Here is a 15470-nt window from a genome sequence, read left to right as displayed (position 1 = left end):
TCCGGTTTCCTCCCACAGTCCAAAGATGTGCAGGTTAGGTGGATTGGCCATGATAAATTGCCCTTAGCGTCCAAAATTGCCCTCAGTGTTGGGTGGGGTTACTGGGTTATGGGGATAGGGTGGAGGTGTGGACCTTGGGTTGGGTGCTCTTTCCAAGAGCCGGTGCAGACTCGATGGGCCGAATGGCCTCCTTCTGCACTGTAAATTCTATGAAATCTATGAAAATTGTTCCAGCTCAGTCCATTCTGGAAGTTAGGAATATTTCCTAAGTCCAGTTCCCTGACCAACTGTTATATTGAGTATAGGAACCATTCGAAGATTGACATTTTATGTTGTTGGCAGTATTATTTGCATGTGTCAAGAATTGGTCACCATCTTAGTATAACCACAAGATTGATCATGGCAGCTGCCATTTTGTATCATCCATGCTCACAGGTCCCGCAGGCGGGTGGGGGTGGGGCTAACTAACCTTCACATGCACATGGCATATATCGGTTAGAGAGAACCTAGGTTTCAAACAAATGTAACATTGGCAGAGTCTGTCGCAGATTATAAAAAGGGGGTAAGCTGTCTTTTTTTTTACTGAGGGGTCACCACGTCAGGCAGCGACGTTGCAGCCACCCTCTCCTGAGTCACTGAGAAAGCAGATGGAAAATTCGCTGCAGCAGCCTGCCCTCTCCACAGATGATGTCATTGTCCCGGCTGCCTAGACAACAGCAAATGAATTATTCACAGCAGATAGCAGGGGCCAGCAGAGGCTGCGAATGTAACACCACCGTCTCCTTTTTCCCAAAGAACGCAAGGTACCATACCTGATCGAAGGTAAGTCCTGACTGTAAACGTTAAATTCTAACAGCTTAATGGTAATTGAATCTGTCCACAAAAAAAAGATAAACCCCACATTGCAGCAATTGCTTTAAATGCAATGATTACAAAGGATAGAAATGCAACAGCCAAATTGTTTATTGTTTATTGCGCTAATTCATCGACTGTCGATTTATGTACTTTATTGTGCATCTCGGTACTGCTTCCTCTCCGCAATGTTTGATTTGATTTCAGGTGGTTTTTTGAGTGAATGTTGTGGGTGGTGAGTGGGAGGGATTCTCCCATTTGCCACTTGTCTTATCAGTCAGTAACTCTCTCCCCGTCTTTGCCTGCAGGTTTCCATGCCCTCAGCTACCATGTTCAGGGTGGTGCTGCTGACAGCGGTAACCTGGGCTCTAACATCAGCTCACGGCTCCCAGGATCCGGCCAAGGTGTCCGAGGCGGACATCCAGCGATTGCTGCACGGCGTCATGGAGCAGTTGGGCATTGCTCGGCCAAGAGTGGAATACCCGGCGCACCAAGCCACCAATCTGGTCGGACCACAGAGTATTGAAGGTAACGGGTTCCGACAATATTCCGCCGATCGCTGTGAGGCGCGCAGGCGCCCAAGGGTTTTTGTTTTGCATTTGCAAAAACAAAAGCATGCCCAGGAAAATGTTGTGAGTGCAACATCAGATATTAAATTGCAGCTTCTAATAGGGAATTCAGGAGAAAATTCTTCACCCAAAGAGCAGTGAGGACGTGGAGCTCACTGTCACAAGGAATAGGATATATACATTTAGTGGGAAGCTGGGATAAACAGACTGGGGAGAAAGAAGATGGATATGCTGAGAGAGCGACATTAGAGATAAAATAGGGATGAGGAGAGGATTGTGTGGAACAGCGGTGAGAAAGCTGCTTCCCGGGGGCCACATGAGGCCCATCTGGGTTCTGAGTGTGGCCTAGGAGACATTTTGTTGACCGTTACCCACGCGCAGGTTTGCCACATTCCGCTGGCTTCTGCCCACATCGTTTTTGTTCCTATCGGTGTGACTGAAGTGAGACGCAGGAAAAGCGAGGGCGACTACGTGCTGATTACTCCCCAACACTGACTGCGCTCCCCATGTGTAAAAAGTGTAAATATTTCTTTTGTTTTCACCATTTGAAGTTGATGACAGTCATGTTAATGATTAAGCATTTTCTATAACTTACTATTAAATAGGGCAACACAGTGGCACAGTGGTTAGCACTGCTGCCTCCCGGCACTCAGCACTCGGGTTCGATCCCGGCCCTGGGTCACTGTCCGTGTGGAATTTTCACATTCTCCCCGTGTTGGCGTGGATCTTACCCCCACAACCCAAAGATGTGCAGGTTAGGTGGATTGGCCACGCTACATTGCCCTTTAATTGGAAAAAATAATTGGGTACTCTTAAATTTATTTAAAAGAAAAAAAAACTTCCAAGAAATATTTAGCATGTATTTAATCTTATTCATGGGGGGTCATGGTTCGTGAATGAGCCCTGATTTCAATCTTGTGGCCCATTGAGATGAAGGAGGGTCACTCATGCGACCCACTCACTGGCCCAGGTTGCCTATTACTGGTTTGCACCATAAACACTGTTGGGCCGAATGGCCTGTTCTGTGCTTTGAATTCTGTGAAATCTTGTTAAATTTTAAAGGTTTTAAGACCCAAAAATATTTTTATGATACAGCTAACATGGCGAGATAATCCAAATCATTGACTTGACTATGTTTTTTTTTCTTTTTTAAAATAAATTTAGAGTACCCAATTATTATTTTTTTCTAATTAAGGAGCAATTTAGCGTGGCCAATCCACCTACCCTGCACATCTTTGGGCTGTGGGGGTGAAACCCACGCAGACACGGGGAGAATGTGCCAACTCCACACGGACAGTGACCCAGGGCCGGGATTCGAACCCAGGTCCTCAGCTCCGCAGTCCCAGTGCTATCCACTGCGCCACATGCTGCCCTGACGTGACTATGTTTACAACACTGTGGACAGCCTTGGCCTCCAGACCAACCTTTTGCGCCCTAAATCTCCTTTCCATTCAACTCATGGTCAGAATACCATTCTTGGCTCCCACACTCGCTGATGTTGTTAATGGTTCCGTCTCCACGAGGCGCTCCCTCTTAATTATCCTCCCATCTTCAGCTTCCCAGATGCAATCAGCACAGCTGTAGTAATGGATCCCTTGGTTACACCAGGAATCCTTCGATTATATCAATTATCTGTCCTCGTTTTGTCCCTACTTCTCATCACGTCCTTGGTGCCACCATCTGCAGCCAAAGAGTCAGCTTCTCTATGAATGTACGGCACAAAAACAGGCCATTCGGCCCAACTAGTCGATCCTCAAGCAGCTAACAATGTCAGCTCGAGCTTGTCATGACATTTCTCACCCCCCCAAACAGCATTTTCCGACTGCTTATTTAACATCCGGCCTTGAATCATTAACCTTTATCTGAAATGACCGAATGAGCAAATAAGACAAGACTGTATCCTTTGGTCACAGAGTCAGTGATGAGGGGCCCAACAATATCAAATCATCGCTAAAGCTGAGGAGGGGGAGGAGGAGAAACGTCTTTCCATATGGGAGTGGAGTACTTTGCCACTGCAAAGAGCTGTCTCTGCCTTAACTCAATCTCTTCAGGGAAGAGAAGGTAACCGCTGGATGTAGAGCTAGGCGCAGGGTTATGGAGAGAGCATGGAGCAGTGGGATTAGTTTTGGATTTATCCAGCACAAGAGTTCTAAACTTGTCTGGTCCAAAGTTCGATTTAAGATTATTCCTGCAAAGGGAATTCCAGAAATAGAACCAAAAGATTTAATGAAGGGAATTCGAAAGAGATAACAAAGGAAAATACGCTGTTACATGATTGAAAAATGTTGACGTTCAAAATACAAAGGGCGAGGGAAATGGTGTACTGAAGGGACATGAAAGGCAGACTTGCATTTATATAGCACCCATCACAACCACAGGATGTCCCAAAGTGCTCCACATGCAACAAAGTTTTGTAATACTTTTGTAATGGAGGAAACATGCAGCCAATTGACGCATAGAAATATCCAACAAACAGCAAAGGCCAGATCATCTATTTCTGTCTTCCTGTTGATTGGGGGATAATTGTTGGCTGGGACCCTGGGTCGGGCTCTACCGCTCATCATCAAAATAGGATTTATTACATTCACCTGGGAGGACTGACAGGACTTTGATTTAGCGTCCCATCCACAATGCAGCTCCTCCGACAGTGCAGCACACCCAGAGTACTGCACGCGAGTCTCAACATGGATTACAAGCTCACGCCTCTGGAGTGGGTCTTGAACCCACAATGACATTCCAGTAATATTCCAGAAAGCCAGTTGGCGGAGTTTGACCCAGTTTTATATTTATATATAGAGTGAAACATTATAAGACGCCGCTTCTTAACTCAACCTCTCCAGTTTCAGTAATTATCTCTTTATATTTGCTCAAGTGAAACCACATTTAATGCCCTACACCTGCATATAATGAACAATATATAATTAACAAGTGCTAACAACTGATTACACCTGTCATTATGGCACAGTGGTTAGCACTGCTGCTTCACAGCGCATGGGACTCAGGTTCGATTCCGACCTCGGGCCACTGTCTGTGTGGAGTCTGCACGTTCTCCCCGTGTGTACGTGCGTTTCGTCCGGGTGCTCCGGTTTCCTCCCACAGTCCAAAGATGTGCTGGTGAGCTGGGGTTACGGGGATAGGGCGGCGGAGTGGGTCTAGGTGGAGTGCTCTTTCAGAGGGTGGGTGCAGACTAAATGGGCTGAATGGCCTCTTTCAGCGCTGTAAGGATTCTATGTTATCTATGAAATCAGTTAACAGAACAACCCTGAACTTAGAGACAATTACATCTTGAATAGGGTTCATTCAGTCCGAAGACATTGGTCATGTTTAAACATTTATAGTCTTTATACCTGCTAACCATATTCAACCTAACCCATGCAAAGATTCAGCATCATCACAATTGATAACACTCCCTTCTGGGTCAGGTTGCTGGTTTGAATCTTACTCTGGAGACTGAATCACATATTCTAGGCTAAGGGTAGTGCTGGAGTGCTGCAGTGTTGGAGGTGTCACTCTTGTTGGATGAGAGGCTAATTTCTGTCTTCTCGTGGAGGTCAAAGATCCCGCTGCAGTATTTCTAAGAAGAGTTTGGAGAGTTACCTTTGGTAACCTGACCAGTATACATACCTCAACCAACAAATCTGTTGTTGCCGTTCTGTGGGATTTTGCTTTGCGAAAATTATCTGCTGGATTCTCTACATTACATCAGTGACTACACTTCAACGTCTGGGACATGCTGAGATCGTGAAAGGCACTATATAAATGTAAGAATGACATTCTTGTGCTGTGATGGATGTTGGTAGTGGAGACATGTGTATTTTAGGTTGAATCATAGAATCCCTACAGTTTAGGAGGCCATTCGGCCCTTTGAGTCTGCACCGACTCTCTAAAAGAGCACCCTACCTCGGATCAATCCCTGTAACTTCATAACCCCACCTAACCTTGGGACACTAAGGGCAATTTAGCACGGCCAATCCACCTAATCTGCACATCTTTGGACTGTGGGAGGAAACCGGAGCACCCGGAGGAAACCCACGCAGACACGGGGAGAACGTGTAAACTTTTTTTTTATTGGGCGTGGGCATCACCGGCTGTGCCAGCATTTATTGCCCATCCTTAATTGCTCTTTAGGGGGCAGTTCAGAGTCAACCACATCACTGTGGATCTAGAATCACATATAGGCCGGAGCAGGAAAGGATGGCAGATTTCTTTCCCTAAAGGACGTTAGTGAACCAGATGGGTTTTTATGACAATCAACAATCGTTTCATAGTCATTAGGCTTTTAATTCCAGACTTCTATTGAATTCAAATTTCACCATCTGCGGTGGCAGGATTTGAACCGGGGGGTCCCCAGAGCACTACTCTGGGTCTCTGCTTTACTAGTCCAGTGACAATACCATTTTGCCACCACCTCCACACAGAAAGTCACCCAAGGCCGGAATCGAACCCGGCTCCCCGGCACTGTGAGGCAGCAGCGCTATCCACTGTGCTGCCCTGAGGTCGAGGCTGTGAGAACAAGTCACGACACGGAAGAGAAAGTGAGATTGCTACTTTTTTTTTTGCCAAATGCCGATTTGGAGAAAATATTCCCTCACCCAGTATGATCAGCTCTATTTTTCACTACAGCGATTCAGTGTCAGTATAAAACTGTGTCACTACCCAACCCAACCTCCAGGGGCATTTCTGGGAAAATTTAACATTGACAACAATCATTCCTATAATGCAGGTCGATGTTTATCTCCTAACAGCCTGATGGCATGCCTGTTTTATTATGTTAGATGTGCTACATATATATTATAAGTAATTGTTGGTATAATGAAGCAGACTCCAGTGTCCTAGCTGAGATTTGACATGTTCACTGCTGTGACTCAAAGTTTAAACCACATTTATGTCTGATATCACCAGGTTTATACCACCTATAGGAAAATTAGACTAGTGTGTTAACGTTAGGGACTGCAATCAGAGGTTACACCATTAGTGCTGTTCCAGCTGCTAGACTACACATTTATAAAAATTAATTTTATGGGATTATGGGCATCACTAGCTAGACCAGCATTTATTGTCCATCCCTAGTTACCCTGGAGAAGGTGGTGATGTGCTGCCTTCGTACACCCACAGTGCTGTTAGGGAGCGAATTCCAGGATTTTGCCCCCGCGATAGTGAAGGAACGGCCAATATATTTCCAAGTCAGCATGGTGAGTGACTCGGAGGGGAACCTCCAGGTGGTGGGGTTCCCAGGAATCTGCTGCTCTTGTCCTTCCAGATGGTAGTGGCCGTGGGTTTGGAAGGTGCAGCCGAAGGAACATTGATGAGTTGCTGCAGTGCATCTTGTGGATGGTACACACGGCTGCCACAGTGCGTCAGTGGTGGAGGGTTTGAATGTTTGTGGAAGGGGGAGAAATCAAGCGGGCTGCTTTGTCCTGGATGGTGTTGAGCTTCTTGAGCGCTGAGCTGCACTAAATCCAGGCAAGTGGAGTGTATTCCATCACACCCCTGATGTGTGTGTTGTAGATGGACAGGCTTTGGGGAGTCAGGAGGTGAGTTACTTGCGGCAGGATGCCTATCCCTTGACTTGCTCGTTTCTGGTCAATGGTAACCCCCAGGATGTTTATTAAGTTTATCTAATCCGGGAATGCTGGAGGGGTGTGCACTCGCCTTTCCCCAACCCATTCCAATCCGAAAACTCCACACAGTTCAGGGATCAAATTCAGGAGCCTTTCCTGTTCTTTGGGAAAGAGGGGAAAGTGAATGTGGACACTTGACAAGAAAACAATCTTTGAAAAGGGACACAGCAATTTAAGAAAATAAACACATCTCTTGATGAAGTTGTATATATATCTGTACCAAAATGTAACCCGGATACTCACAATGTTGGGGAGTTCAGTTACGTTCTCCATCAAACGTTAATTTTGGGAAAAAGCAAACAGGTTTTGTTTTTATTTTGCTGTTGAATTATCAACTAAAGGTTGGTAATGGAATGGCACAGTGGTTAGCACTGCTGCCTCACAGATTCCAATCTCGGGCGACTGTGCGGAGTCTGCACGTTCTCCCAGTGTCTGTGTAGGTTTCCTCTGGGTGCTCCGGTTTCCTCCCACAGTCGAATGATGTGCAGGTTAGGCAGATTGGCCGTGATAAATTGCCTCTTAGGGTGGGGTTGCAGGACTAGGGTGTGGAATTTGGCCTAGGTAGGGTAGTCTTTCGAAGGGTCGGTGCAAACTTGATGGGCCGAATGCCCTCTTCTGCACTGTAGGGATTCTATGATTCTAAGTTGTCTATCTCATGATTGTTGAAAAGTTTCTCCTGTGCAGTGTCATCTGTTTAACCGCCCTTCTCAATATTTATATTTTTGTTCCCATTTCATGAGGAACATGCCTTCTACCGAACAAATGTTTTATTTGTTAAATCGTCGATAGAGCAGAATGTGGTGGTCAGATGTTGGTGAAACAAAGCCCCTTTTCATAGAATGTTTCTTTCTGATGTTGTCTTTAGGAGGAGCTCATGAAGGATTGCAACACCTGGGCCCCTACGGCAACATTCCCAACATCGTGGCCGAGCTTACCGGAGATAACATACCAAAGAATTTTAATCAGGAGCAGGGTTATCCTGATCCACCTAACCCTTGTCCTTTGGGAAGAAAAGGTAATTTGGGCCTCTGGATTTCACTTTTGACACAAGTATCTAAATGAAACAGCAAATGAACACTAATGACATACGAACATGAATTAGGAGCAAGAACATAGAACATACAGTGCAGATCCATCGAGTGTGCACCAACCCACTTAAGCCCTCACTTCCTCCCTATCCCCGTAACCCAATAACCCCTCCTAACTTTTTGGACACTTAGGGCAATTTATCATGGCCAATCCACCTAACCTGCACGTCTTTGGAATGTGGGAGGAAACCGGAGCACCTGGAGGAAACCCACGCAGACACGGGGAGAACATGCAGAATCCTGCGGGGAACCCAGCGGGTAATCGAACCTGGGACCCTGGCGCTGTGAAGCCACAGTGCTAGCCACGTGTTCTACCGTGCTGCCCCCAAGTGTAGGCCACTCTGCCCCTCGAACCTGTTCCGTCATTCAATAGGGTCATGGCTGATCTGATTGTGACCCCAACTCCACATCTATCCCAAATAACCTTTCACCAACTTCCTTATTAAGAACCTTCCTTAACCTTCCACCAACTTCCTTATTAAGAACCTTCCTTATCAAGAATCTATCTACCTCTACATTAAAAATATTCAAAGAAAGGGGCGCAGGGGTTAGCACTGCTGCCTCACATCGGTAAGGACCCGGGTTCGATCCCGGCCCCGGGTCACTGTCCGTGTGGAGTTTGCAAATTCTCCCCGTGTCTGCGTGGGTCTCACCCCCACAACCCCAAAAGATGTGGAGTAGGTGGATTGGCCACCCTAAATTGGGAAAAAAAGAATTTGGTACTCTAAATTAAAAAAATAAATAATCAAAGACTCTGCTTTCCCCATTTTGTGAGGACAATTCTTCTACTTTTCTGATACTATTTTTTTCAACATTTTAACATTGCTCATTCAACCTTACTGTTGATATTGGCAAGAAAACTTCACTGCAATTCACGCAAGAGGTTTACTCATGATTGACTCACGATTGACGTACGATTTCCTACCTGTCCGCTCTCACTTTTACCTGCATCCAGCCTTTGTGGTTGTTAGGACGGCAAAACTGTCAGCGTTCAGTCTTTACGCTGTGAAACTGACAATTTTTATCATCCGCACATGAAGTTAAATATAGAAATTCAGAAATAGTTGTCAGTTTCTCCCACCGTGCACTGTTGGACCCCACAGTTTCTCCCACCGTGCACTGTTGGACCCCACAGAGGGAAATCTTTAGAAATCACTTGGATTGAAATTACGTTCCATTTTTCATGTTCTAAAAATCCTTGAAGATGCCATAGCTTGTTGGGTAAATGGGGTTTTAATGGCATACTATGTCATAATTGTTATTGAACAACCTTTCACCCAGAGAAATTTATTTTATATTTGTGAAATGTTTAATTCCCCAGTTATGATAAACTCTTCATAAACTTTTAATATAAAACTTATATTTTGAAAGATAAAGGTTTGCTTATATTTCAGCTTCCACCTTAATCTTAATGATTTTCCCCAATCTTTATGGGCGGCGTGGCAGCACAGTGGTTAGCACTGTTGCTTCACAGCACCAGGGTCCCTGGTTCGATTCCCGCTTGGGTCACTGTCTCTGCCCAGTCTGCACGTTCATCCCGTGTTTGCGTCGGTTTCCTCCCACAAGTCCCGAAAGACGTGCTTGTTAGGTGAATTGGACATTCCAAATTCTCCCTCGGTGTACCCGAACAAGCGCCGGAGTGTGGTGACTGGGGTTTTTTCAAAGTAACCTCATTGCAGTGTTAATGGAAGCCTACTTGTGACAATAAAGATTATTAAAAACATTTTTGCTTTCTGTAAAATGATTAAGAAGGGAAGGATGACCAGTGTGCTTTATTTCCTGCCTATGTGAATATTTTAATATAAAAAAAAAAAGATAGAAACGAAAGTGATTGGCTGGTTAGCATGCTTCGTGCCAGCAGCATTACTGGCTGTCAAATTGAGATATTGTATCGCTATCAAAATTACATCAGGTAAGGTGGAATACAAGGTTAGGCGGCAGTGCACCACCTTCTCAAGAGCCATGAGGTAATGCATGCTGGACTATCCAGCGATGCCCACATCCCATAAATGAATAAATTTACAGGGTTCAGTGACTGATGCACAAGTTGATGAATCACTCAGGAAGGTGTATCATTGTTTTCAGCTGCTGATGGATGCTTGGAAGATACACCTGACACAGCCAAATTCAGCAATGATTACCAAGTCCATCAGCGCCTCTTTGATCCACAGCATGATTACCCAGTGATGGGAAAGTGGGTAAGTGTTCAAATAGATCCCCTTTCCATTACATTTCAAATTCTGAATGAATGTCTGAAAGGGAGAGAGATTGAGATGCATTGAATTTTCAGCATCATCTTATTAATGGTTTTTACTGCAGTTCTGAACTATCTCACTTCCCCGGACAGAACGGGTTCCTTCTGGTTCCCGTATCAAGACAACTTCCCTCTGGGTGAGAGTGCATGACATCAGTTCAATGCAACATCAAGGAGTATTAAGCCATGCAAACCGGTTCCCCTCCCATTCGCAGTTCCGCTTCTCCCTGGCCCACCGCAGGATCTTTTCCTTCTCCACAAACTTGTAGAGCCTCACGATCATCGCCCACGGTGGCTCTCCCACTCTCGGCTTTTGCCTTAGGGACCTGTGCACCTTGTTCACCTCTGGGGTCGTGTCTAGCACTCCCTCCACCACCTGCATCCTCAAAACGTATCTCGTGGCGCTTGTAACCGTCCACACCCTCCGCCAGACTGACAATACGCAGATTCTGCCTCCTGGATTTGTTCTCCGACTCCTCTACCTTTGCCCTCGGTGACATTGCAACGGTCCCATTGGATTCCCACCTCCAATGACACCACCTTCTCCATCTCCCGTATCTGCGACCCCGGTGCCTAGAGGCATTTCTCCACTAGCTCTGTCGATCCTTTCAAGGGTTCTACTGCTCCCCCAATGGCCTTTGACCGGTCCTCGTGCATCTCCTTTCTTTGCTGGCAGAACTCCTTTGATAAACGGCATCAACTGTTCCATCTGGGGCTTTCCAACTTGCAACGACCCTTCCCTCTCCATCTTCACAGCATTGCAATAGTTGAGTGTAAACGTAACAAAACGATGGGTGAACATTTCAACAGCAGGTGATCTGGGGCAGGGATGAAGGCCGGAGATGTTGAAGAAGTGAAAGTAACTTCTTTCTCTCTAGTACTTGCGCTTCGTATCTTCACTGGATTTTGAAACTTTCAATGCTTGCACATTTAGACTACACTCCAACCACAATCCACCCTCCCTCCCCCTCCAATAAAAGACGATAATTGATAGAAAGGAGTTATACCTAGTCACTCATGCTCGACCCTGGTTGATGTGGCACTCTTACAGCCTGTGACCCAATCCTCTCACGTGAGAAAGATTATTTCCAAACTTCAAAACAGATAGGTTTGACCGAGTCATTTTTCTTTATGCATTATTGGTGTATTTGATATGGTTTTCTGAACAATAGCTGTTCATTTATCCATTGTTTTGCCAAGCAATCATCAGTAATGAACTAGCTGCATTATTTGAAAATGTGCTGCAGGTATAAACTAGCTTATAAAAGTTGCTAGTGTTAAATTGGTGCCATTGCAAAAAAACACAAAGAAAATGCTGGGGTTTTACACAGACAATATGTGGTGGTAAATATGTTTAAACTTGTGCCTAAATTCCTTCACAGAACAAGAATGTGATGTACGGAAATGTGAAAGGAACCCCAGGAAGGAGGAGGAGGGTATGTTTCTCGAATTTCTTTTCTGTGGTTGGATTCTATATCCTTGTAACCCAATTGGCAATTCAAATATTATTTTGAAGTAGTTACCAAAAAAACCTTTACCGAATTCCATAAACTGACTCTGAACGGTTTTATCAGAAAATCCCAAGATGGACTGATTGGTGAATTATTGTGCACTTGCTCTTTTATGAGTGACAGAATGAAGAGAGCAAATAAACCAATATTTAATGATCACTTTCTATTCCGCAGTTCAGTGAGTGAAGACTTTTAAAAAATATCAGCAGCAGGTTTCAAAGAATATTTTCAGATTCAAATTTTAAAAAAAAACTGAATTTACTCATTGCCCCATCACCTTTTGATTTAAATACAGCCCCATCTGAGGGCATACATATTCTACTGTGCTGAGTTTAAGCAGCTCAATCTAGTCACAACCGGGCATAAAGAGAAAACCAAAAAAAGATGCTGGTTATGCGTGAATGGTAATGGAGGGTTGAGTCGTAACAGGAGTAAATCATTCAGCCCCTCAAGTCTTTCCCATCTGAAGCATCTTTCAGTTTACATATGTTAATGCATCTGCCTTTTCTGTTATGGTTTAGATAAAGCACAAGTCAACAACACATTGAGGTATTATTGAACTGTACTTCGGTTAGGGTTATTTGAAGACAGACAATGGGCAGCATTTTCATTTGGAGCCATTAATAGCGCAATAAGTCAGTGAAACAAAACATATCAGAAACCTTCCATTTTATGACAAACTGGTTATCCACAGCCTCCAGAGTTACTGATCGCAGCTAACCAAGGAAGGTGCCAAGTCATGATCAAGCATTAAGGGAAAGAAGAAAAAAATAAAAAAAATCACCCTGATCTGATAACCTAGCAGCTATGTTTAACTTCATATCGCCATGTTAGTTAGTTGGTTAGCTACCTACAGGTTCAGGAGTGAGTATGATAGAGATTGGAGAAAACTGAACATCTGAAGAAAAAGAAGTTTTCAAAATAGTCAAGGTGGCCATTGCAGACAAATCAGGTACCTTTGGCATAAGGATGAAACAGGCATGAAATAGGTGCAGTACAAATGAGACTTCCCAGTTTGAAAATCTGAATTAATTGGAAAATTAGAAACTTGCGTGTTTACATTCAAATGCTTATTAGGTGCAATTTTGGTGAAGCAGGATAGATGGGCCCTTTCCACCCACTGACACTAGAAGGCGTGGAATCTTCTGGCTGTCATACAACAGTATGCTGCACGATGGCTCAGGAACGGAGGGAAAGGGTGCACAGGTTCTCAGATGCAGCACTTGGTGAAGAAGGTCCAGGGGAGGAATGCTCTGTATCCACAATGGGGAACAATACTGCTTCAAGCTCCTGTTCCTCTCTCCTACACAGCTGCTGCTGTTCTACCTGGCCTCATGTCCTCCCCCAGGCCAAGAACTCCCTTTCCCTTAGTGACTCCTATGAAGGTTTGGCAGTACAGCACTTATTGTTTGTCGGCAAAGTTCTCAAGTGTTTTTGGAATAAATCTTACTTGGGTGTTGGATATTTTAACAAAAGGTTCCCACAAAGTCTCCTGTTGTGGTTCAGAGATTCTCTTCACAGCTGCAGCAGAAAAACACATCAAATCACAAGCAGAGCTTCAAATAGCGCTGAAATAACATCAACGCAGTGTTTATTCTCAAACAACTGGTCGCTATTTGGAGGTCATTAGTTGAACTGCTAGCTCCCAAAATATCGTCCAGTCTCTTGAGCACTAACAGGCATTTTAAGTGGCAATGAGCAAGTTAACAAGTCTTCAGTCCACTGTTCTTGGAACAGTTTTTAATTCCCCAAGATGACATTTTGATGTAAGATGGGCTAAACCCATATTTGAGAACGGTCTGTTGAAAATCACTCCAAAGCAAGTGTAAAGTCTAAAAAATACTATTTCAATATAGACATCAGATTTAAAAAATATTCTTTTGTTTCCAGAGTGTGAACCCATACCTGCAAGGGAAGAGACTCAACAACGTTGTCGCCAAGAAATCAGCTCCTCATTTCTCTGAAGAGGACAGACGCGCCAATGAGTAGATCAGTTACCAAGTCTAAAATAACTCCACATCTAATTGTATAGGATGTGGATCTATCATCCCATCAAAGGTCATAAAGCTATGATATGCACTGTTGATGAGTGGCTACCAAGTAGAAACCTGGCTGTTTGTATCAATGGCAGCTTAGGTTTGCAACAGTGCCTTGACCGTTGCATTAATGTTAATTGAGCAAGAATCCACTACAATGGTAATAAAAGTTTAACTAACTTAATGTATTTGGAAATTAATTAAATATTGAATAGTTCTAAATTTTAACTTCAGTGGCAATTTCAAGGTATGGATTTCCATTTCTCTGCGCATTGACTAGCAGGGATATACATAACCAACAATACACATTAATACCCAAAGCCTCAAGCCAGCGGTTCCACATCTCTAATGCAGACTTTTGCCTGGTTACTGACTTCTGCAATAGCACAAACCCCAGAAGAGAATATCAACTGAATGGGATAAATAACCCTCATATTTTAAAAGTAGGAACACATAAATGGTATGGAGAAAATGTTATTATTTAACATGGCTAATTCTGTGCGATACACCTCTGGTAAAAAAAACAATGTCCAAATCATTATCAAACAGGTACATTGGGGTAGTGTTCATGAAAGGTTGAATATAACTTTTACAACCAAAATTCTAAGGCTGGCTGGCTGAAGCATGAAGGGAAATCTGAAAAGGTGAGATGGGTGCCCCCTAATTCCAAGCAACTAGTTTAAAACTCAGCGTTATTGGTAGAAAGCTGAAATGTCTACAATCTATCCATCCCCAAACCAGGAAAATAGCTAACATGACAAGGGCAGATTAAGAAAAGCTGTAACAAAGATCACCCAAGTTGTTTGTTTAATGATTATTGCATGTGATTTTCTACCTCCCGATTTCCTCTAAAAACAGGCATTTTTGTGCCTTCAGGACTGTACCCAATCTGCACACTGGAAGTGTAGAGAGGCATAACAAATAGGAGGCACGCGATACAACCCCTTATGCCTGCTTCAACGATCAACAAGATCAAGGTTGATCTTCCACCTCAATCCCACTTTCCCTCCCCATCTCAATTCTTCTGGTGTTCAAAAATCTATTGGCCTTAGCCTCGAATATACTCAACAATCAAGCATCCATAATCCGGTAAAGAATTCCCAACTTCCAGTAAAAATATCCTACTCAATCCCTCAACGTTAATGCAGGTTGTGCATAACCCCTCCAGTAGAAATGCTAGAAGGGTGAAAGATAAATTCATAGAGCAACACCTACTAAAAGTGTTTTAACAAAAATAAGAGGAAAGAAGTTAATCAAGAGAAGTATATGTTTTAAAATGTTTAAATATTATAGGCAGAAGGTCAGATATGGGGTGTATAAATAATTCTCTGTTTGAGGTAATGGGGAAGAATCAGAAACCAGTGGCAGCCGCGTGTACCATCTACACACGATGGTACGCACACGAAGCAGGAACTCACCAGGTTCTATAGGCAGCACCTTCCAACCCCACAATCACTGCCACCTGGAAGGACAAGGGCAGCAGATACCTGGGAACACCACCAACTGGAGGTTCTCCTCCAAGTCACTCACCATCCCAAC

The 15470-nt window shown here is 44.1% G+C and overlaps 1 protein-coding gene across 1 annotated transcript; it reads left to right on the top strand.

Moving 5' to 3' along the window:
- Nucleotides 1-652: 652 nt before the first annotated feature.
- LOC140429843 (neuroendocrine protein 7B2-like) lies at nucleotides 653-14115 on the top strand. The gene is made up of 6 exons (XM_072517325.1): nucleotides 653-822; nucleotides 1161-1380; nucleotides 7908-8057; nucleotides 10216-10328; nucleotides 11767-11820; nucleotides 13786-14115. Exons 2-6 carry the CDS (start codon nucleotides 1167-1169, stop codon nucleotides 13882-13884), a joined length of 630 nt encoding a protein of 209 aa, XP_072373426.1. The 5' UTR covers nucleotides 653-822; nucleotides 1161-1166; the 3' UTR covers nucleotides 13885-14115.
- Nucleotides 14116-15470: the final 1355 nt, after the last annotated feature.

This window comes from Scyliorhinus torazame, chromosome 9, assembly GCF_047496885.1.
Source record: "Scyliorhinus torazame isolate Kashiwa2021f chromosome 9, sScyTor2.1, whole genome shotgun sequence".
NCBI classification, from domain to species: domain Eukaryota; kingdom Metazoa; phylum Chordata; class Chondrichthyes; order Carcharhiniformes; family Scyliorhinidae; genus Scyliorhinus; species Scyliorhinus torazame.
The sequence above is the reverse complement of the archived record's forward strand: the minus strand, read 5'-3'. Positions and strand labels throughout refer to the sequence as shown.

Coding starts and splice junctions, on each gene's coding strand:
- LOC140429843 (XM_072517325.1), top strand. CDS start 1,167: ATGCCCTCAGCTACCATGTTCAGGGTGGTGCTGCTGACAGCGGTAACC. Junction 1,381..7,907: donor CGGACCACAGAGTATTGAAG/GTAACGGGTTCC, acceptor TGTTGTCTTTAG/GAGGAGCTCATGAAGGATTG. Junction 11,821..13,785: donor CCCCAGGAAGGAGGAGGAGG/GTATGTTTCTCG, acceptor TTTTGTTTCCAG/AGTGTGAACCCATACCTGCA.